The sequence below is a fragment of the Ciconia boyciana genome, chromosome 11 (assembly GCF_034638445.1).
Source record: "Ciconia boyciana chromosome 11, ASM3463844v1, whole genome shotgun sequence".
Taxonomy (NCBI): Eukaryota; Metazoa; Chordata; class Aves; order Ciconiiformes; family Ciconiidae; genus Ciconia; species Ciconia boyciana.
The window spans coordinates 14,115,711-14,137,314 of record NC_132944.1 but is presented as its reverse complement, the minus strand read 5'-3'; the positions used below and the strand labels follow the sequence as shown (position 1 = coordinate 14,137,314).

At 42.2% G+C, this 21,604-nt stretch overlaps 1 protein-coding gene across 1 annotated transcript in view; it reads right to left on the bottom strand.

Annotated features, from left to right (window-relative positions):
• Window positions 1–890: 890 nt before the first annotated feature.
• MDFIC2 (MyoD family inhibitor domain containing 2) overlaps window positions 891–21,604 on the bottom strand; it is a 73,920-nt gene continuing 53,206 nt past the window's right edge. The window contains exons 5-7 of the mRNA XM_072876429.1: window positions 14,657–14,725; window positions 5,743–5,964; window positions 891–1,180 (exon numbers count right to left, since the gene is read on the bottom strand). Coding sequence (XP_072732530.1) covers window positions 921–1,180; window positions 5,743–5,964; window positions 14,657–14,725 — 551 coding nt within the window. The 3' untranslated portion in view covers window positions 891–920. The remainder of the gene's footprint in view (window positions 1,181–5,742; window positions 5,965–14,656; window positions 14,726–21,604) is intronic.

The window sequence follows — 21,604 nt, the reverse complement described above, 5'->3', positions numbered from 1 at the left end:
CAACCAGGATAGATACTGTCATTTTGTAATCCTTTGTGCACAGGTGGGAGATGCCGTTTCCACTAGAATAGGTGGCAATATTCTGCTGCTTGCAGAAATCTTACAAATGAAAATCAGGCAAAAGAGTTACTGGCTATCCACAGGGTAATTCCCCTCTGGAAGCGTGCAGTCAATTCCCATTTAGGTTAATTACACTTAAGGAGCCCTTTCCTATAACTAATGAACAATAGGCATAACCTGTTATTACATGACCATAGGCACGCACATTAATACACTGTCGAATTGCACTACCCTGTTAAAATGCTTCCTCTACAAAATTCACTGGAAATTTTTAGAGACATTTGCTGTAATTACCACTAGCATGGTTTCTAATTCATTTAATTTTCTTTTCTACCTAAACTAAGCATATAAGTGTGTTTTAAGAGATTGAATAAATAAATTTTTAATTATAAAATGATGCTTTATCATACATTATTAATAAGAACCAACAATGTGTAGTACATGTTTAGGTATGAATCCATTAGGAAGATGAACTAATATATATCAGTCCTAAAATAATGTCCTAATTTGTCCTGTGTTTATGAATGGAAATCTGTGTTAAAGCAATTAGAGGTTTATAAACGTCTTGGACTGACAGTGGGTAAAGCATTGAGCACACTTGGCACTTAGGAATTCTGTTGTCTTCTATGGCAAAGGAGAAGACCCTTTTTTGCCCTTTATTGGTTTCAGCAGTTTGTGAAATCACACAACCAGAATGGTACAGATATACAGACCTCCAGGGTGGGAGCAGCATGACGCACATAGTCCTGGTTGGCAAACACTCTGGTTATTATTGTTATCTTAAAAAAAAAAAAACCTCCTTTGTACTCTGTCAGTTCACTTTCAGGCAGTTTTGAGGAATTTTGTCACTTATTTTCCTATTAGCGATAGCAGACTTCGGAAATCTCCATGGCAAGTTCCAGGCATTCACCAGTCTCATGGCAGGACTCAAAAAGGCTGCAATCAATGTCGCAGTCACAGTTGCAGTCATTGTTGGCGTGGTCTTCACTGGAGGTCTGGTAGTATCTATTGGATGGACAACAGGTATCTGTCAGCCAATGTTCACAGGTATCAGGCAGCATTATAAGAAAGTCCCAAAATTGGCAGAACAAGCAGGCCAGGATAAGTGTTGCGCATTCATCTAAGAAAAAGGAAAAGCAGCAAGACATAAGAAAAAGGGTGTGCTTGTTTACCCAGGTTTAGGCTAGCGTGACTACACAGAAATGAGATGCAAGACAGCACACAGGGTAGGCTAAAAACACATTGATGATAACTACTTCCATAAAGTCAAATGAAAGGATTTATTTTCTATGTTGTTTGTTCTGGAAAAACAACAACTGCATGAAAATAATTTGAATTAAAATATTCTGCGGCAGTGACGTTCAGAGGAACAAGTACTCTGAACCAACTTTACGATTGGACTTGATGATCTTAAAGGTCTTTTCCAACCTAAATGATTCTATGATTCTATACTCTTAAAGTGTTTGGGCTATAAATTTCAGCACAAGAGTGAACTTCACGCAGCAGGGATGCTCTGCCCTGGAGGGTTTGCAGCCTTGCAGGAGTTTGGAAGTGCTGCTGCTTTGTGAGGCCACATGTGCTACCTGACCAACACACGTGACACTGGAGTTTATTTTCTTTTTCACAAGAGTTTGCAATTGAAGATAAAAATCATCAGGCTGCTCCTGCTATTTTTAGGAAGTAAAAAAAAAAAAAAAAATCAACCAAAAAACCCCCCAAAAAACTGTCAGGGGCATTTTTGCCTGCATACGAAGAGTTCAGAACTGAATCCTTCTTATTTAAACAATTCATTTCTGGGCTGTAAGTCTGTTACGGTCTGAGTCAATCCTTGCTGGAAGTCAGTGCGCAAACACCCAAAGCTTTTGTGGAGACTGGATCAGGCCCTCAGACCCTCCAGGTCTAGTTCTTGCTTTTCTATGTGGTCAGTCTGGATGCATGGGATAGTGCGTCCCTGGCTCGTCAGTTTGGTATGGCACCTGGATAAGGACTGAGGTGATCTTATGAACAAGACCAAATCCACACACATGGGGGGAAAAAAGAGTATAGATTCACCTTCTGCTTATAGTTTGATTTTTGTAAGTAGTCTGTTTCAGTAAAAACGTTCAATGACAGCTAGATTGCCTAACCAAAGATAAGGAGGAAAAGCAAGTCTGGAGAACAGCATTTGCAGAGGGCAGCGTGCTGATTGATTCTCAGCTCAGGCTCCTTCCACTTCCCCACCGAAAAGGGCTTCTCACCTTTTCATTCACAGACTTGTTAATTTTTGAAAGGAGACAAAAGTTTGGAAAACAGGATCAGCTAGGATGTGTGTCTGGAACAAGGGAATATTCCTGAAAACTTGGTCACCGTGACAAAAACTTTGTGTTATATTTGTTCCCCTCAAAAATCAACCAATTAACTCCCCACCATTCAAACTACAGCATCTGGGGAGGCTGCCTCCCTGTGCAGCAGGGCTCGGAGCAGGTGTGAGATTCTGACTGTGTGAATCCAGTTGGAGCGCAAAGACCCAGACCTTTCAATTTTTTTTTTTTCCTCCTTGTTTTTGGAAAGGAAAAATGCCTTCAACAATATGAATGCCTTTTCATTGGTTCTTTCAGGAAAGCATATGGTTATAACCACATTTCTTGCCCTAGGATGACTAACTGTGAACTCATTCAACAGCAATGGTTCTGTTGTGGCATTTTCTAGCTCACGTAACATAAAGTTCACTGCCAGGAAGTTTCCAGAATTATGCTCTTTTTTTTTTTTTCTTTTTAAGAAAGCTTTCTTGATGAAAAGCAAAATTAAAAAATCATTCCAGCTTCTTTATTAAAAAAAAAGGCAGCTAAAGCAGGTAGTAAGAATAAATAGCATGTGATTGAACTTCTTTCTAAGTAGCGTATCATCACCAATGTTATCGATTTTAATACTTATTTAAATATGTCAAGATCTATTTAAGTTCAGACAAGCACAACTAACTTCTAAGTCAGTTCTGTAGAATAAGAATGACTAGATTTTGGTGATACTTAGTAAATTCATGCTTATATTTTTTTCTAACTAAATGAACTGAAATAATTATAAAATTGAAACATTTTATAAGGTGACACCGCTGCATTTAATTGTATGAAATTTACAGTGTAGAAAATGTAATCATTTTATCCAGTAGTCCATGGTGTAATTAAGACTATTCTTTTTAGATATCTTATGTTTATGAAATTTCCTTCCTATACATATATATGAGAGATGAAATTCAAAATTATATATCAATTAAGGATCTTTCAATTTTTTTTTTTCTCCAAAGATCTGTTTTCTAATAACATTTTTTTTCCTGAATGTGTTAACATAATGGTGCTTATGTAATCTTGAGAGAATAGATATGATTCTTAGGGCTTCATCCAGGAAAGGGAGCACACAAAAAGCACAAGATTTTAATAATAAAGTAATCTTTCAGCACAGAGTCTGTGATGTGCAGTAAAGATGCTTTTAAATTCCCATCAGAGCACACACCATGAACTGTGATAATGGATGTAACACATTTCGAAAAATCTGCATGTGTGAGGCTTTTTTGTCCTGTTTTAAGTGGGGTAATGTATATAAATAATAGATATTAGCAATTAAGCATCCATTCCTATGCATTCATTTATATATTTGAAAATAAATTAGCCACAAACTGCATAAAAGAAGATGCAATCTCCTGTTTTCTCCTCTGTTTTCCCTGCTGTTTGCGAAACGGCATTACTGCATTTATCTCAGTGAGAACAACGACCTCAGCTCTCACTCTCTACATTAGTAGATTAATTACCACAAAAGAAGGATTTCTAATAATTTTTCTAGCCTGCTTCATCTCTAAATTTTCCTGCTTTTGTTTGGTAGCTGTCAGCTCATCCTCTGCTCACGTGCATGATGTTCTGAACGAACCTGGTCCAAAGCTCGCTGAGGCCACAATGGTCACCCCTGGTGAGACCCAGGAGCTTTGGATCTGTTCCTCTCTGAGCGTAGGGAACAAAATAATCACCAACTTCCTCAGCTATCACTCTGCTTTCAGAGGTTCTCCATGCACCAGTGAACAGGATTTGGCCTCGTGTGTGGAATAAGCAGTAACTTGTCAGAGTAGAGTGAGCAGAGTATACAGTGACAACCACAAATCTGGCTTCCTTTGGTTTTCTTGGCTTCCATCCAGCCCTTAACATTATTAATTGAGCACAGATTGGGGTTTTTTTGTTAATTTCCTTCACTTTTAGCTCCTTTAAGGAATATGAAATCTGTTATTTGCATCACATGGTACACACCTGTGTGCCAGTAATGGTTGAGGGGCCTGATCGGATAGTCAGCAAACTCAGAAAATAGTGAGTGTCTGGACTAGAGGATGAGTTCCCTAAATGAAATAAATATTTCAGATCCTTCACTGAAATTAAATGCATTCTAATAGATGTATCAGGGACATCCCTTTTATTACAGGATCAGTGATACAATGGAGATGGTAATGGCTCCTGGAGAGCATTGTGGTTTATTGTGTTGATCTGTATTTAGAAGTTCTTAATTCAGGGATTGTTAATATGATATATGTGATAGATCCAAACTCCGTTGGATATAACACACCAATCCATTATTGTAAAAGGCACACATAAGAAACTTCAAAAATGCTTCACAGAAGCACTTTTTTCATATTCATTGGAATAACCAGGAATAGCTGGTTCTCAATAATTCCACTAAAATAAGGAGTGTTACATTATTTAGATTAGCAGTAGTCATGACCCTTGGTCTGTAATGAGTGCTTACAACCCATTCTGTTCCTTAACTCTTGATTATACTATTGCCTCGGAAACTCTTACAAAAATAATGCAGGTATTCGGCTCCAACTTGTGCTTTTGCACAATAGAAAGGATCAGTTCTTTTTCTGAAAAGGTAAGACAGCTCTGATTAATAGTCCCAGAGCAAGTTATGTTTTAGCAATGTTCATCTGCAAAAATGCACTGAACTATTGGGCTTCTGCTGCAATTTTGGTTTGTAACTACCTTTCATAGCACTTTGTTTTCAAATATGCTTTCTCAAGACGCAGAGCACGCTGAACTAACCAAAATCCTATCCACGTGTATCCACCTGGCCCAGTCATCAGAGACACTTTTCTGCAGAAGCAGGGCAGAGTATGAAAAGAGCTCCTCATCCTGACCCATGTGAGTTTTGCAGTGTAGGGGGAGGGTTTGGTGGAGGGTCAGCAGAATGGCAGGGTTGGATGTAACGGCCCATAAAAGAACTGCACATACAAGACCATAGAAGTAATGTGCAGACCACCAAACACAGCGTCTGTTGAGGAATCACAGCAGCTGTTGCAGTACCAATGGCAAAAGCAACAACCTCCGCTACTGGGGAGAAGCGTGCCCGTGTGAGATACTCTGTTTTTCCGATACCAACACTAGAACCTTTGTGCAAACACTCATTACCAAAGTACAAATGCTCTGTTGCACAATAAGCTCTAAGCTCCTCTTCTATGACTTTAATATCACTGACAATTTAAGATCATCTTCTACAGATTCTCATCTGTCACAAAAATGTCTGCAGGACAACTTAATGCTGGTTTTGGCTATGCTCTTGAGCCTCCTGTTCAGCATGTAAGCATCTATTTCAAGTTAGATACACATAGTGCTCTTGCAATGGGCATTATTTAGAAATCAGCTTAAATGTGATCTGTTTTATAAAACATACCGTCACTGTCTCTCTGATGTACTGATGCGTCATCTTCAATGTAAGTGAATTCTCTGCATTTCTCCAGGGAAGCAATGGATGATATACTCGCATCTGACAATTTCTTCTCATTTTTGGTACCCTTTGATGAAGCGTCTGTGATGCTGAATTCTGTGACAGAACTCATAACAATACCTTTTACAGGCTTTTCATCTGTATGTTTTTCATTTGTAAGCTGGTTATCTGGTGGGATTAGGAAAAAAAGACTTGTTTGCGATACTAAGACAAAGATCTGAAAGAATAACATATGCAGAATTTCCAAGCCTACAGTTGTTTACTTCCAAGGCCTAACCCTACTTACCTAATGATTTCAGTCTCTTTACGCAAGTAAAGTTTATTCATAGTATAAGTATTTGTGAACTTGCATTCTAAGGTTTTCTCTTAAACCCAGTGGACTTAGAGGCTAAGTAATAATTCACTTCCACTGGGTGGGATCAGGGTAGGAGAAAGAACAGAACTGTTGCGTCAGTTGACATCTATTTCAAGTGTGATATCCTAACTTCAATTTTTTATATAAAAGAAGGCAAAACAATTATCTTCTTATTTTTCAACAGCAGCTCTGTTTCCCTAAATTTACAGCCAACAACGTGTGTGTAGGTGGTACCTAGATGCAGATGTTCAAGCTCGCCATGGCTCATAATCTTGTAGCAAAGAAAGCCAGATGGTCTCTGTTTAACATCCAGATTCATTATTTCATAACTTCATCCACACTTGTGTTGTTGGCCTGGAAGTCAACTAGAAGATGGGATACTTCACATGCTGTCAGCATGCCAGACAGGCAGCTCAAAAACCAGAGAGAGCGCTCGATTTTAAGCCCCAACTAGGGGAAAGGTTAAGAAGAGTTCTGAGCTCAATTTATTCTTGAAGAACTTCTCAGGCACAGATAAACATGGGTTGATATAGTTTCACTTACTCTCCGAAGTGATCAAGAGGCCAGGAAACACAGTCATTGTCTCCATGGCTGGGAAGATAAAACCTCGTCAATTCTTATCTACAGCTGATTAACTCCTGCACCTCACATCAAGCACAGCCTTGCTTTTTATCTTACTTAAATCTTGAGATATGCTTGCTCTTGAGCTATATACAGATAATCAATCTTTACAAACACCTCAGTTTTGCAAACATTACTTTCTGAGAGGAACAGTAAGCTCTCTAAAGCAGATAGTCTGCACTCTGCTGCAAGGAGCCAGAAGAAAAACCCTGCATATCTCTTATTTTTTGGGTACCTTTGACCCCTGACATATATTGAAGAAAAACCAAGAAAAGGTTGACAGTGAAACTTTGATGAGACTGCAGTTGTGTCCCGTAGTATCCTTGCAGCCAAAAGGAGGAAATGTGGACGGGATGGGTGGATTGCAAGGCAGGTGAAAAACCACTGGGACCATTTGGCTCGAAGTGGGGGGAAGCAAGGATCTGAGGTCTAACTGGTATCTGGAGCAAGTCCAGTGAAGGCCACCAAGGTGGTGAGGGGTCTGGAGCTCCTGATGTATCTGTAGCTGCATCTCTCCTCTGTAGCTCCTCAGAGGCTGAGGGAGCTAGGCTTGGTTGGCCTGGAGAAAAGAAGGTAAAAGAATGGTGCTAGATGCTGTTTTCCACTTCATAACCAGGGTAATGGAGAAGCCAGACCCCAACTCCTCCCAGCAGTGCACAGAGGTGAAAGGACAAGAGGCCACTCTCACAGGCTGCAGCAAGAGCAATTGGGATTGCATATGGGACAAATTCTTGATCATGGGAGGTGTAAAGCACGGGGGCAGCCCCCGGCAAGGCTGGGAAGTGTGGAGAGCTCAGCTGGGCATCGACCCCAGCAACCTGCTCTTACTGCAGAGTTAGCCCTGATCTGAGGCGGAGGCCAGATGAGGTGACTTCTAGAAGTCCCTTCCAAGTTTAATTTTTCTATGATTTCTATGATTCTATTTATTTACAGAACGAGTGAGCAATTCATTTAAGTTTTTACTCAAAGTCATAATTCATGCCATTTTAGATCATCTTCATCTGGGGAAATATGTAGAAGCAGAAAAGGTGGGTAGAGGTTACCAGAGTAAGACCCCAGGAGAGGATAAGAAGAAATACTAAGCTACTATTTTCATTTTAACTTTAAATCGCTGTTTTAAAAATGTGTGTTGGCAGATGTTTTGGCTTGATTTTGAGCTTGCAGTAATGACAAAGTCTACTATGAAGGAAATGTGGATTTTCCCTGTCCCAGAGAGTTTACAGGTTGGCCTTAGGCAGGGAGCAACCAGCTGGATAGAGAGAAGTGGAGGGAAGGAGATAGTAATATAGCAGTGGCACAGAAAGGAGTTTCAGAAACGTATAACTGCCAGGTTTTATGAGTGTTATGACAAATGAAAGCCACAGGCGAGACTTGGGTAGGGCAGGAGAGGCGGTGGCTCCTCCAGGTGTGAACCAGCAGTGAAAAGCACAGTGGTGCTCGCCTGCAGGTTGTACACTTGGTTGTAGGAAACCAGCATCCTGGGCAAAGCACGTCTGATTTCGCCCATCTGTGATAATTTGTTGATGGTTTTCCCCCCAGAGTAAGTAAATATAGCCTTTTTTTCCCTCTCTGACTTCTTGGCCAGCCTCTTCAGTCCAAAATGTGAAAATTCATGCATTTTGGCTGTACTTACATATACAGTAACCACTGTTTTCCAGTGCTTATAAATCAATGACATACCACAATTTTTCCTGCACTTTGATTCAATAACATACCATCTCCAGGAAAAGTTGTGCTAATTGAAGTAGCAGAGCTCTGGAGGAAGTGATGTCCCGCTTATGCATTGGATTTATTGGATAATAATTGATTTGTGAGTCCAAAAGACACATGCCCCACCTGTTATTCAGGTGCCAGTCTTACAAATGGATCTTGTTTGCCCAGGCTGAGAGCTACACACAGGCTGAGCAGTTGAAGGCCTAGGCAAGAATGACAATTTCTATCATTTTCCACTTTCAGAATTGTCCCAAAATTCTAAACTGGATATATTTTAAATCGCAATATATCTGTTGAGTTCCCCATTTCTGCAACAATACAATGGCCCACAGAATGCATTTAAGCATTCAACAAATGAGACTGAAAAAAAATCAGACGGAAGTAATCAGTAAATGCCAGACTAACATTTACTGTATCTGCCGACTTCTACTATTCATGCTTCGAGTCAATTTTTGTTCTTGAAGTGCTGTTGAAGAGAAATCAAAACCAGAAATAGAAAGGCATAGACATAACCTGAATTTTTCAATACAGCACCATCAAACAAAAGGGTAACAAAAGCTGTCATTCAAGGACTGTTCTGTTTGTTAAAGCATACTATATCTTTGAAAATACAGTACATTTTAGTGTCAGACTCTTAGTTTGAAAAGCTCCCTTTAAGTAATGTTATACTTGTCTTGTACAGCTAGACGAAGTCTTCATGCAATCACTGTAACAAGCAACTTGCTATGACAAGTGAGATCCTTGCTTCCAGAAAACAGTGCGGTAGAGGCTAAAGCACTGTACAATTATAGGTCTCCATTTCATTTTTATGCAGTTACCTTCAGTTCAGCTGTGGGTCCATCTACATTATGTCTTTTATCAATTTAATATTTGCACAAAGTGTCTAAAGAAATAAAGATTATGCTAGACCAGCATAAAAAAAACAGTGGTTAGCACATTTTTTTTCTTTTATAGTTTTATAGTTTGTTGCTACATGGAACAGTAGTAGGTTGAGAGACTGGAAAAAATAAGTGGAGCCAAATAAGTTTTAAAAATATATTATGTACAACTGATATTATTTATGATTACTGTTCAATGAGAATGTAAAAAAAAATAATTAAATTACAATTAGAGATAGGCAGAGGATCAAACTTTGTTGCTGTCTTTTAAGAGTCTGTGTTCAGTTTCAGATATCCACAAATGTCTGTGTTTTTAACATGTAGAAATCATCCACTGAAGTTAATTAAAAGGGAAAAATAAGCATACCATAATGAAGAAAGCTCATGCTATTCAACGTTAGGCAGAGGCAGCTAGAGGTAAACCCCAACAAAGTGCCATTTTAAAATAGTATCCTGAAGTAGCAACTTTCTTCCTTAATTGGGGAAGCTGGGGCTTGCCTTGACTGTTGCAGTAGAAGACTGGGGTTGTTCACCCATGTTTGTATTAGAGACAGTCTCAATACTCAAATGAAATTTCTATTTTTTAAGTTGGGTGATTCAGGCGGCTGACTACAGTGTCTAAATTCATGAAAGCACAAAGTAAATAATTTACTTTCCACTGATGCCAGCCTCAGATCCCTCTGGTTAATAGCAAGGAGCAGTGATACCAAAACTGGCATTTACAGTAGGTCCCCTGACTCCTATTTCTCTTTATTGGCTCAGGCACAAAGCAGGGTCTTGCAGCCCCAGAGAATAGAATCATAGAATCATAGAATGGTTTGGGTTGGAAGGGACCTTAAACATCATCTAGTTTCAACCCCCTTGCCATGGGCAGGGACACCTTCCACTAGACCAGGTTGCTCAAAGCCCCATCCAACCTGGCCTTTAACACTTCCAGGGATGGGGCATCCACCACTTCTCTGGGAAACCTGGTCCAGTGCGTCACCACCCTCATCGTGAAGAATTTCTTCCTTATATCTAATCTAAATCTACCTTCTTTCAGATTAAAGCCATTACCCCTTGTCCTATCACTACATGCCCGTTTACAAAGTCCCTCTCCAGCTTTCCTGTAGGCCCCCTCCTGTAGGCTCCCTGGAGCCTTCTCTTCTCCAGGCTGAACAACCCCAGCTCTCTCAGCCTGTCTTTGTAGGAGACATGCTCCAGCTCTCTGATCATCTTCATGGCCCTCCTCTGGACTCACTTCAACAGGTCCATGTCCTTCTTATGTTGGGGGCCCCACAGCTGAAAGCAGTACTCCAGGTGGGGTGTCACGAGAGTGGAGTAGAGGGGGAGAATCACCTCCCTCGACCTCCTGGTCATGCTTCTTTTGATGCAGCCCAGGATACAGTTGGCTTTCTGGGCTGCAAGTGCACATTGCTGGGTCATGTTGAGCTTCTCATCAACCAACACCCCCAAGTCCTTCTCCTCAGGGCTGCTCTCAATCCATTCTCTGCCCAGCTTGTATTTGTGCTTGGGATTTCCCTGACCCATGTGCAGGACCTTGTCCTTGGCCTTGTTGAACTTCATGAGGTTCACACGGGCCCACCTCTCAAGCCTGTCAAGGTCCCTCTGGATGGCATCCCTTCCCTCCATGGTGTCGACCGCACCACACAGCTTGGTGTTGTCAGCAAACTTGCTGAGGGTGCACTCAATCCCACTGCCCATGTCACTGACAAAGATGTTAAACAGCACCAGTCCCAATACCAACCCCTGAGGAACAGCACTCATCACTGGTCTCCACTTGGACATCGAGCCGTTGACCGTAACTCTTTGAGTATGACCATCCAACCAATTCCTTATCCACTGAGTGGTCCATCCATCAAATCCACATCTCTCCAATTTAGAGACAAGGATGTCATGCAGGACAGTGTCAAATGCTTTGCACAAGTCCAGGTAGATGACATCAGTTGCTTTTCCCTTTTCCACCAATGCTGTAACCCCATTGTAGAAGGCCACCAAATTTGTCAGGCATGATTTGCCTTTAGTGAAGCCATGTTGGCCGTCACCAGCCACCTCCTTATTTTCCATGTGCCTTAGTATAGTTTCCAGGAAGATCTGCTCCATGATCTTGCCCGGTACAGAGGTGAGACTGACTGGCCTGTAGTTCCCTGGGTCTTCCTTTTTTCCCTTTTAAAAAATGAGGGTTATGTTTCCTTTTTAAAAATGAGGGTTATTTTTGCAGTCAGTGGGAACTTCACCGGACTGCCATGACTTCTCAAATATGATGGACAGTGGCTTAGCAACTTCATCTGCCAGTTCCCTCAGGACCCGTGGATACATCTCATCAGGTCTCACGGACTTGTGCACCTTCAGGTTCCTTAGATGGTCTCAAAGCTGATCATCTCCTACAGTGGGTGGTTCTTCATTCTCCCAGTCCCTGCCTTTGCCTTCTGCGACTTGGGCAGTGTGGCTTGAGCACTTGCTGGTGAAGACTGAGGCAAAAAGTCTTTGCGTACCTCAGCCTTCTCCATACCCGGGGTAACCAGGTCTTCCCATTTCCTTCCAGAGAGGGCCCACATTTTTCCTAGTCTTCCTTTTATCACCGACGTACCTATAGAAGCTTTTCTTGTTGCCCTTGATGTCCCTGGCCAGATTTGATTCTATCAGGGCTTTAGCTTTCCTAACCTGATCCCTGGCTGCTCGGACAACTGCTCTGTATTCCTCTCAAGCTACCTGTCCTTGTTTCCACCCTCTGTAGGCTTCCTTTTTGTGTTTCAGTTTGTCCAGGAGCTCCTTGTTCATCCATGCAGGCCTCCTGGTGTTTTTGCCTGACTTCCTCTTTGTTGGGATGCATTGCTCCTGAGCTTGGAGGAGGTGATCCTTGAATATTAACCAGCTTTCCTGGGGCCGCTCTTCCCTCCAGGGCTTTATCCCATGGTACTCTACCAAGCAGATCCCTGAAGAGGCCAAAGTCTGCTCTCCTGAACTCCAGGGTAGTGAGCTTGCTGTGCACCCTCCTTGATGCCCTAAGGATCTTGAACTCCACCATTCCATGGCCACTGCAGCCAAGGCTGCCCTTGAGCTTCACGTTCCCCACCAGCCCCTCCTTTTTGGTGAGAACAAGGTCCAGCATAGCACCTATCCTTGTTGGCTCCTCTATCACTTGAAGAAGGAAGTTATCATCAATGCATTCCAGCAACCTCCCGGACTGCTTATGCCCTGCTGTGTTGTCCCTCCAACAGATACAGGGTGGTTGAAGTCCCCCGTGAGGACCAGGGCTTGTGAACATGAGGCTGCTCGGACCTGTCTATAGAGGGCCTCATCCACTTGGTCTTGCTGGTTGGGTGGCCTGTAGCAGACCCCCACTATAATGTCATCTGTCCCTGCCCTCCCTTTAATCCTGACCCATAAACTCTCAGTCAGCTCCTCATCCATCCCCAGGCAGAGCTCCATGCACTCCAGCTGGTCATTGACAGAGGGTGACACTCCCTCCTTGTCTCCCCTGCCTGTCCTTCCTAAAGAGCCTGGATCCTTCCATTCCACCACTCCAGTCAGTGGTAGGACCCATCCTGCCACATCTCTGTGATGCCAATAAGATCATAGCCCTGCAGGTGTGTGCACGGCTCTAACTCCTTGTCATGGTTTAGCCCCAGTCGGCAACTAAGCACCACACAGACACTCGCTCACCCTCCCCCCTCCCAGGGGGATGGGGGAGAGAATCAGAAAAGCACAAATAAGAAAACTCGTGGGCTGAGATAAGAACAATTTAATAATTTAAATAAAATTTAATAATAATAATAATAATAATAATAATAATAATAATAATGAAAAGAAAAATAACGAGAGAGAGAGGAACAAAACCCAGGGAAAAACAAAAAAACCCCAAGTGATGTAACTGCTCACCACCCGCTGACCCATGCCCAGCCCGTCCCCGAGCAGCGATCACTGCTCCCCAGCCAATTGCCCCCAGTTTCTATACTGAGCATGACGCCATATGGTATGGAATAGCCCTTGGGCCAGCTGGGGTCAGCTGTCCTGGCTGTGCCCCCTCCCAGCTTCTTGTGAGCATGGGAAGCTGAAAAGTCCTTGACTGGTGTAAGCACTGCTCAGCAACGACTAAAACATCAGTGTGTTATCACATTATTCTCATACTAAATCCAAAACACAGCATTGTATTAGCTACTAGGAAGAAAATTAACTCTATCCCAGCTGAAACCAGGACACTCCTCTTGTTTATTCCCCATGCTATGTGTATTTGCATAGAGGCATTTAAGTTGGGCCCCTGATGAATCTGACTTACTGGCTGGAGTGGCTGGAATTCCTTTGTGCTGCTCTTCGGGTGCTCTCCTGCTGACCTGTGATCCTTCTCCAGGCTCTGGGCATCTATTGCTGGCACTGGCATCAAACTGGTAGGAGTGGGATGGACTGAGGTTCCCCTCCCCCGACAACTTTAGTTTAAAGCCCTAGGAGGATGGAGTTTCCTAGTAGACTTTTGAAATTAGCTTTTATACAGTGGCATATAAGGGCTCTAAGTCTGTTTTTGGCAAGGGACAGGGGGGATAAGAGGTGCTCTGTTCTGCTGGACAGGGACTGCAGCAATATAGGTAATGCCCTGGAGCTGTCTGGAGCAACTGGTTAGAGGGAGTTGCCTCTGAAAGAGAAGGAAGAGAACTGATCTGTCACCCTTTGTGAGGCTCATACACATCTCAGAAGCAAAGGAAAGGGAGCCTGTGGCTCTGCTTGCCGGTGGCATTTGTTCCCAATCCATCCTGGCAGTGGTCCTTGGCCTTACACCCCTGTAGCAAGGAGTCCCAAAGGTTAATGGTGGACTGTGTGGAAAACTATAGCAGTTTAGGATGTATAACTTTTTAATTTCACCGTGAGGCATCTTCGTATATCAGTGCAGCGAAAGAACCAAAGGAATGCCTGGCTGATCTCCCTGTCATTCGTTATCCCATGCACTGCTGTCGCTACCTGTCTATTTAATATATCACATGCTCATCAGTGAAAGAGCTGTGTGCCATGTCCATTCAGTCCTGAGATGAAGCAGGCTGAGCTACATCAGACCTGATGGATGATCACTTGTAAGTATAAAGGCTTGAACTGAACTCACTTGGTTTGAAAAGACTCTAGTAAAATGAAACCCAAACCCCAGGTTTTGATGGCCATGTTTCAAAAAAGAAAAAGTAAAAAGAAAAACAAAATACTTTTTCTTGCCAGTTTAAAGGACATAATTTTTCTGACAGCAGCAATGGGAGGGAATGCCAGGGGTATCTCTGCATGGTATGACACATACACGGGGCCAGCAGCTCACCTGGATGGTCCTCGTTGCTCAGTGTCACCCCGGGGAGCACCAGGAGGGGCAGGGAGCTGGTGCAGCTGTCTGGGTGGAAAAACGAGACAACATTGCAGAGGGACACTGTAAATAAATGTGGTTTGGCACATGTATCACCCCCAGACAGTTAGTGACAGTCATTGACTTCAGGAGTTGCTGCTTTGGGGGCAAATATAAGCAAGTGTGCTTCCTTGCAGGGGGAGGTTACGTGGGATGGTGCACTGTTTCTATTACTCCCTGTCTCATTTCTGGAAAGGAAGCCACAAGAAAAACAAATTGCCAAGAGAGAAAGTTTAATCTGAGAAGAGGGGAAGAAGATCACTGGCAAACACAGAAGTTCCTGTTTCAGGTAGGTACAGAAAATTTGAGAGCTGGGAGGTCTGTGATGAAATGTGGGGCATCATCCATGCCCAATCACCCCAGAAACCTTAGATTAAATTCCCAAATCATCAGCAAAGGAGGAGAGAGGAAATTGCATCCCCAAGCTCCAACCTGTATGGCTTAGCCTTCTGGTGGACAAGATGCCCAACGTCCTCGTGGTGGCAAGTCCAGGTCTCCACATGGGTGCTGAGCTCCTCCACCTCTGCTACACTTGCCAGGCCATCCACTCCCTGCATAGGGCTTGGAGGCTTAAATCCCCCTTCCTTCTCTCTCCCAGGGTCAGGGAGGCAAAGCAGGAGGTGGAGGTGTGGGGCTGTCCCTACAGTGAGTGCAGCAGATGAAGCAAACTCCATGGGAACTGCTGTCATCCACGTAGGAGAGGCCAGAGGGAGAGCGGGCGTCACAGCCAACCCAAAGCAACCTGCTCTAGACTAATATATCATGGGTGTTTTCATAGTTTCGTGCCCATTACATTTTGCTGAGCGCAGGCATAAGGATACAGGGGATTTAGAGACTCTTTATTTTTGTCATAGGGAAACAGGAAATAGTACACAGGGCTATAAATATATTTTGGGCTTCATATGACATCATGAACCTGTGCAAGTGCTTCTCTTCTGATTTATGATGATGGACTGGTAATTCACAGGAGCTTTGGGTTTACTTTTTCTTTTGCTGTTGCAGTAACAAATCTAATGGTGCAATCCCTGGAGGGGGTATTTTATCAATAGTGAATTTTTGACCTCATTGCATACATTTTAACTTCATGAATTAGTGACCCAGCTGACTGTAAAGCCTTCTATAGGCTTATTATAAATCTATCACAGGACTGGCAAGAAATTTTGGCCCAGATCCTAAACTCTGACAGGCATGTGTTGATGGACTGCATAGCAAGCACTTCCACTAATATTTCTCACTAATTATACCATATATTAAAAAAAATGAATGAAGCCAATGTTTATCTGCAGCTTTAACTGCTTTTGATATAAGAAAACAACACAATCCCTAATAAATTTTCACCTTCAACATTTCTATTCATTAGAATTTTTACCATGATGAATGAAGTTAGAACTGGAGAGGGAGGGGGTTCATCTTGAAATCTGTTCAGTGAATGACTGAATTTACTTCCCTTCCCCAACTTGCGTTGAGGAAGGAGGGAACAGATGGACACAGGAAGAAGAGGGAGGCGAGTGCGCAACGAAGGAGATGGGTGAGGAACAGATGGAGTTCGGGGAAAGCGAAGAGGAGAGTCAGCAATGATGGTAGGAAAGTTTTCCACTTGACCTTAAGATGAAATGAAGATCTGCATACACCATGGGGCAGCTAGATTTTGGGATGCATCCTTTTTTCTCTCTGTGGCACTTGTGCCTCAAAGTCTTGTGGGCCATCCCAGCAGTCCAGTTCATCCCAGGGGATATGCAGAACCAGAACATAGATTTTCTCGAGGGGACGGCTGCTGCAGAAGGGCATCTGCACTGTGTTTAAGTCCCGTAATGGTAATGGCAGGGGAGAAAAGTGTGCAAACACATTACTCAAAATGGGTTGGGATGTGGTAAGTCTCCCCAGCATCCCAGCCAACCCAGACATTTGAGTTTATGATTTTGAAGAGGTATCCTACGCCCTGTTTGTTGTTAGGATCCGATGGCTGAAATCTCGAAGTGATTTATGATTCTACCTGTTTAAAGTAAGATATTTGAGATGGCCTGATCTTCAGAATATGCTGAGCGTCCATGCTTTGAGGTGTATTGAATTATATAGCTCAAATCACTAGTAAGTCCTGGAAAATCTTGATTATATTCTTAATTCTATTAATTTGCCTGCATATAGTCCATTGGTTCTGGCTTTGCTAGCTGAAGAATGGAAGAGGTGAAAGTTAAATATTGGCCATGTGTGTCATTCCCTTTGAAGAAAATGGGAGCCATGTGCACTCACCTAACAGCAAAGTTTGGCCCCAGCTATGATTTCACAGCTGGGCCCTAACTTCAGGAATGCCAAAGCACTAAATGACTCAATTGGAGTAATCTGATCAATGCTGTATTTTCACTGTGGATTTAAATTGCACACACAGCAAGAGCAGAGTTAGTTTTCTTCTCTCTCAAAATCACTTTTCTCTGCAGATTTGATAGCATAAATATGAAGTTTTGCTCTCATCACACAAATAAGTGAAATGGCAGAAAACGTATGTCAAATAAAATGCACAACATTATGTCCTTTTTACTTTTTGGAGGCTGTTTAAGAAAATGGCTTCATTAATTTTGACTGAATAAAAGGTTCCTTTAAAGGATTTCAATAGGTGACATGAAAAATGTTAATATGAATGATCAAGACAATGGAGGTTAAAACTGTTTTGAAAATATGTTTCTTTTATAGATCTCAGCTGTTGGAAGAGTTACAGAATAAATATACGGTAGTGCTGGCATTCAGTGCTGTTTCATCTTAGCAAAAGAGTTTTTAATAAAGAAAATTCTTTTCAAGGAATGCTTTCTGCAGCCAGTCTTCAAAAAGAGGTTTTCCCCCCTCCTAGTTTAATAAAATTAAAGTAATTTATGTCATATTGATATGTCGATATGTTTTTCAATAAACTTTTTCACAGAGATTTTTTAAAAATTCTCTTCACTTTAAAAATTATAATTATATGTCTTCCTCCCACTTTGAAAATGGCACAAGGTGCTCATTTGCAGAGCTCTACTGTTCAAATCTTCACTGAGAATAGAAATGTCATGACTCAGTTAACAATGCTTTATTATTCACATTGATCTTTTTTTATAGTGTTCTTTATCTCAAAAACATTGTAAATCAGATATCTTCCTCCTACTCTTTTGTTCATTTGCAAATTTTTATTATTCTAGTTTAAAAAAGCAATGGAGTGTCAAGAGTCAGTGTATATTGTTTATGTTCTTTTTTGCTTTAAAATTACTTTTAACTATAAAAAGTAAGATGTACAGCAGGAAAAAAAAGCTGGATTTAAGGATGCTTAAAAAAGAATTGAAGGGATCGGTGTGAATTTTATGTTGTTTGCTTACACTTTAGAGTTGTAACGGACTTTGCAAGAAGGGGGACCAAACACTTTATGAAAACATTTTTAGGTGCTAATTCAAAAGTCCCTATTGCATCAGACATCATCATCCGCATTAGACACCGGACATAATTCATGCTCTCAATGAACACAATAGCGAAATTCACAACTGCTTTTGTAGCATGTTCACTGGATGGTTTACAGGTGCCTGCCCAGAGACCTGCACTCTCCATCGCTCTGTGTCAGAGCTTGGCGCCAGATCCTCAGGGGCCCTCGGCTGATAAGCACCAAGATAAATCACTGGATTTTTGCAGGAACTTCACATCTTTGCTATCAAGTGTTAACTGCAGCAGAAACATAACATCAGCTGGTCAACAGGCAATGCAATCACTGAAACCCATGGGCCAACGTGCAGGATATGGCCATGCATCCTCCAGGAGAGCAGTGCTGGAGCCCCCAAGGTTCGTTTCTAGATTGGGTCTTCCCAATTCTGCTTCAGCCACTGTTTTCTTTCCTACCAAGTTTTTCCTTAGGTCTCTATTTACATCCTGGCTGTTGTGACTGTATGAAATGGCCTCCACGAAATAAATCCATTATAGTAATTGGGGTTAGTCCAGAGAGCAGCAGGACCTCTTGGCATTTCACGTACTGCTTGCTGATAAGTAATTTTTTTTCTTTTGCCTGTTTTGAATTAATTTCCTCCGGTTTGTGATCAGGACATCCTGGCACCCTGTTGTTACTCCAGCAGCTCTTGAGAGAGATCATTCTCTCTGGGAGTCTCCAAGAAGGGGTGGCTATTTCTGATGTTGAATTTAAGCCCCAGATTAGGTATTTGGATCTTGTAGGTGGTTTGGCAGCTCTATCACATGAAATAGCCCTAAAATGATTTTGTAAAGAAAAATAAAGTCTTCTTTCCATATTATTTTGTTTCTGTCTTTCTGTTCCAAGGCTGTTTCTGTCTGTTTCCTGACGTTTTGCTAAAAGGGATAATTAAGCCAACTCAGCGCAAGTAAGTCTCAAACTGAACCTGAACTGAAACCACACAGCCCTGTCCTTCCCCCTCCAAGTGGAGGGCTAAGCATCTAGTTGTGTTTATTAATGTCAGCAGGTCACCCCAGCCATCATAGGGCCGTACCAGTCCTTGTCCCCTCCCTGGGCTGCAGGGACTTGGGAGGCACAGCCCCATGCAGAGCCCCCGAGGCCACCCCACTGATGGGGCTGCATCCAGGTGCTGGGGCAGGTCCATCCCAGCGCTCATGGGCAGCTGCCTGTGGTATTGCAGGGATAAATCAACACTCTCAAATTCTCTTTATTCCTCACTGCAGAATATGAAGCTGGAGATTTTGATGCATTATCTTATCTGAATTGATCATGTTGTTTTCAAACTAAAGAAAAACCAAACCTTATTATTATTATTATTATTATTATTATTATAGTCCTTGCCTCGACAGCACTGCTGCATTAATTCGGTCTTCCTTCTTCTCACTATTAATTACTCACCCCATCAATGAGGTTAAGACTGTCTGCCAATATGATCAAGTTTCAGAAACAAAATCCTAACCAGAACGGAGTAGCCAGAAGTGGACAGGGCTTTATTTAATACACTGGCACAGTAACTAAAGGTAGGTCTCATGCATGGACATCTTGTGCAATTGCTCACTCTGTTTAGTTTGGGAAATTTATAGATAATGTAAAACAGAAAATATTGAGTTTATTACGAAGGATTTTTTTTTCCACCTAAACTCTGTGTCATTAAATTTGGAAAGCACTTAAAATTCTCAGTTTTATTTTTGGTAAGCACTATCTATTGAAAAGTGAAAATATTAGAGGGATCTCTAGGCAGAATTTGTGAACTTTCCAATGAAAAGACAGCACAGTATCTTCCTTTCACGTCACAAGGTCTTTGTCAACTGTGCCACTTTCTGAATGACACTGAAGTTATGTGCCAAGAGTTTATTCCCAAAGCAGGTATTACACACGGTTATGGTCACAAAGATATCCTTGCATAGCATTAATGCCAGAGGAGCTCTGAGGCTGTCAGCCTTTTGATTTGGTGGGGGGAAACACCAACAAAATCACATATATTCTTAAAATATATCCAAACAGTTTAAATGCTGTCAAACATAGCTGCAAATCACAGAAGATGCAGCATTTATCATAGATGGTCCTTAAAGCTCTGCTCATGGTAAATTGGCATGTGACAATATATAGCTACAAAAAACCATGTCTTCTAAAAAGTTATAAAAGCTTTTCTTTGATTCGAATCCAATGATGAATAGCAATCTGTGAGAGTCTTATGTCTTCTAGAGACTTTCCTAGCAAATACTTCAATTTTTTTCTCTCTCATCTGCGTGCCGTACTGGAACACAACTGGGAGCTGGACTTGTCCACCACAGCGAACATTATTAATCTTATTACCATCTCAGCACCTCCCCAGGTGCTGCTGAGCAGCCTTTGCCGGATTGTGCTGGAAAACCATTCATTTAGCTCTGCAAAGGTCTGATCCAGTATCAGGAGATGTCAATGGAAAGACTTTCAGGGAGCTCAACTGATCAGGCTCCAAAAAAACCTCCAATACAGTAGCCTTCTCTGGGTTTCTTTGCTCTTTTCCTCAGAAAGAGGTGTTGTAGACAAAGCGCTTAGCAATATCTGAAGCAGAAGATGTATCATGCTATACATTTTTCTCAAAACATTTTTTTCCTGGGGGACACCAAAGATGCAGAACATCTGTTCTGGGGGCACGCAGATGACATCCACTGTTTCTTAATTATGTAAAAAGTACTTTTAGGACAGTCTACTCTTGCCTGCTCTGGCAAAGGCAAACATGGTAACTGTTCTGCTCACAGTATTAAATACACTTCTCTCACTGTGCAGTGGAAGGATGTGTTTAAACTTGCAGTCTATCACTATTCCTGGATAGTGTAGGAGAGTCCAGGAACACTCAAGATGTCTTTTCCTGTGTATATTAACTTGTTCAGAACAAAATAGTGTTCTTAGAAAACATGAATCTTATGGCAGAAGAAAGTTTCCTTCATGCCTTTGCTACAAAGGTTTCCAAACAGCTGCTTGTTCATTTGGGTGCATGAAATACTAGGTTCAGCCTGCTCATAAGCACAAACATGTAATTTCTTCTTATCATGGCACCTCCACTGTGGTCTTTTCTGCCTGGCTTTGTAGTGTTGGCAAGTGCAGTACTAGCACAATATCTTCATTGTACGAGCTTTCAGAGGAGAGCCGCAGGGTTCCTGCAATCTGAGTGAAATGCCAACCTCTCCCCAGCGCCGACTGTTTGTCCTGCTTTGCAAGGACCCACGCTCCCAAGGAGTTTTGCTAGTGTCCGATGTGAGCAGTGAACACCAGAGGTTTCAGGTGTTGTTAGATGGTAGGTCAGCATGCTCCCACCTGTCTGTGGACCACACACAAGGATCAAAGGGTTGGTTGGGCAACCTTCAGCGCACTGAGCTTGCCAAAGCCCCAGAAGCAGCACCCCTCGTCCGTCCCCCTCGGGGTGCCTGGGCATGGGGGCAGGTGAG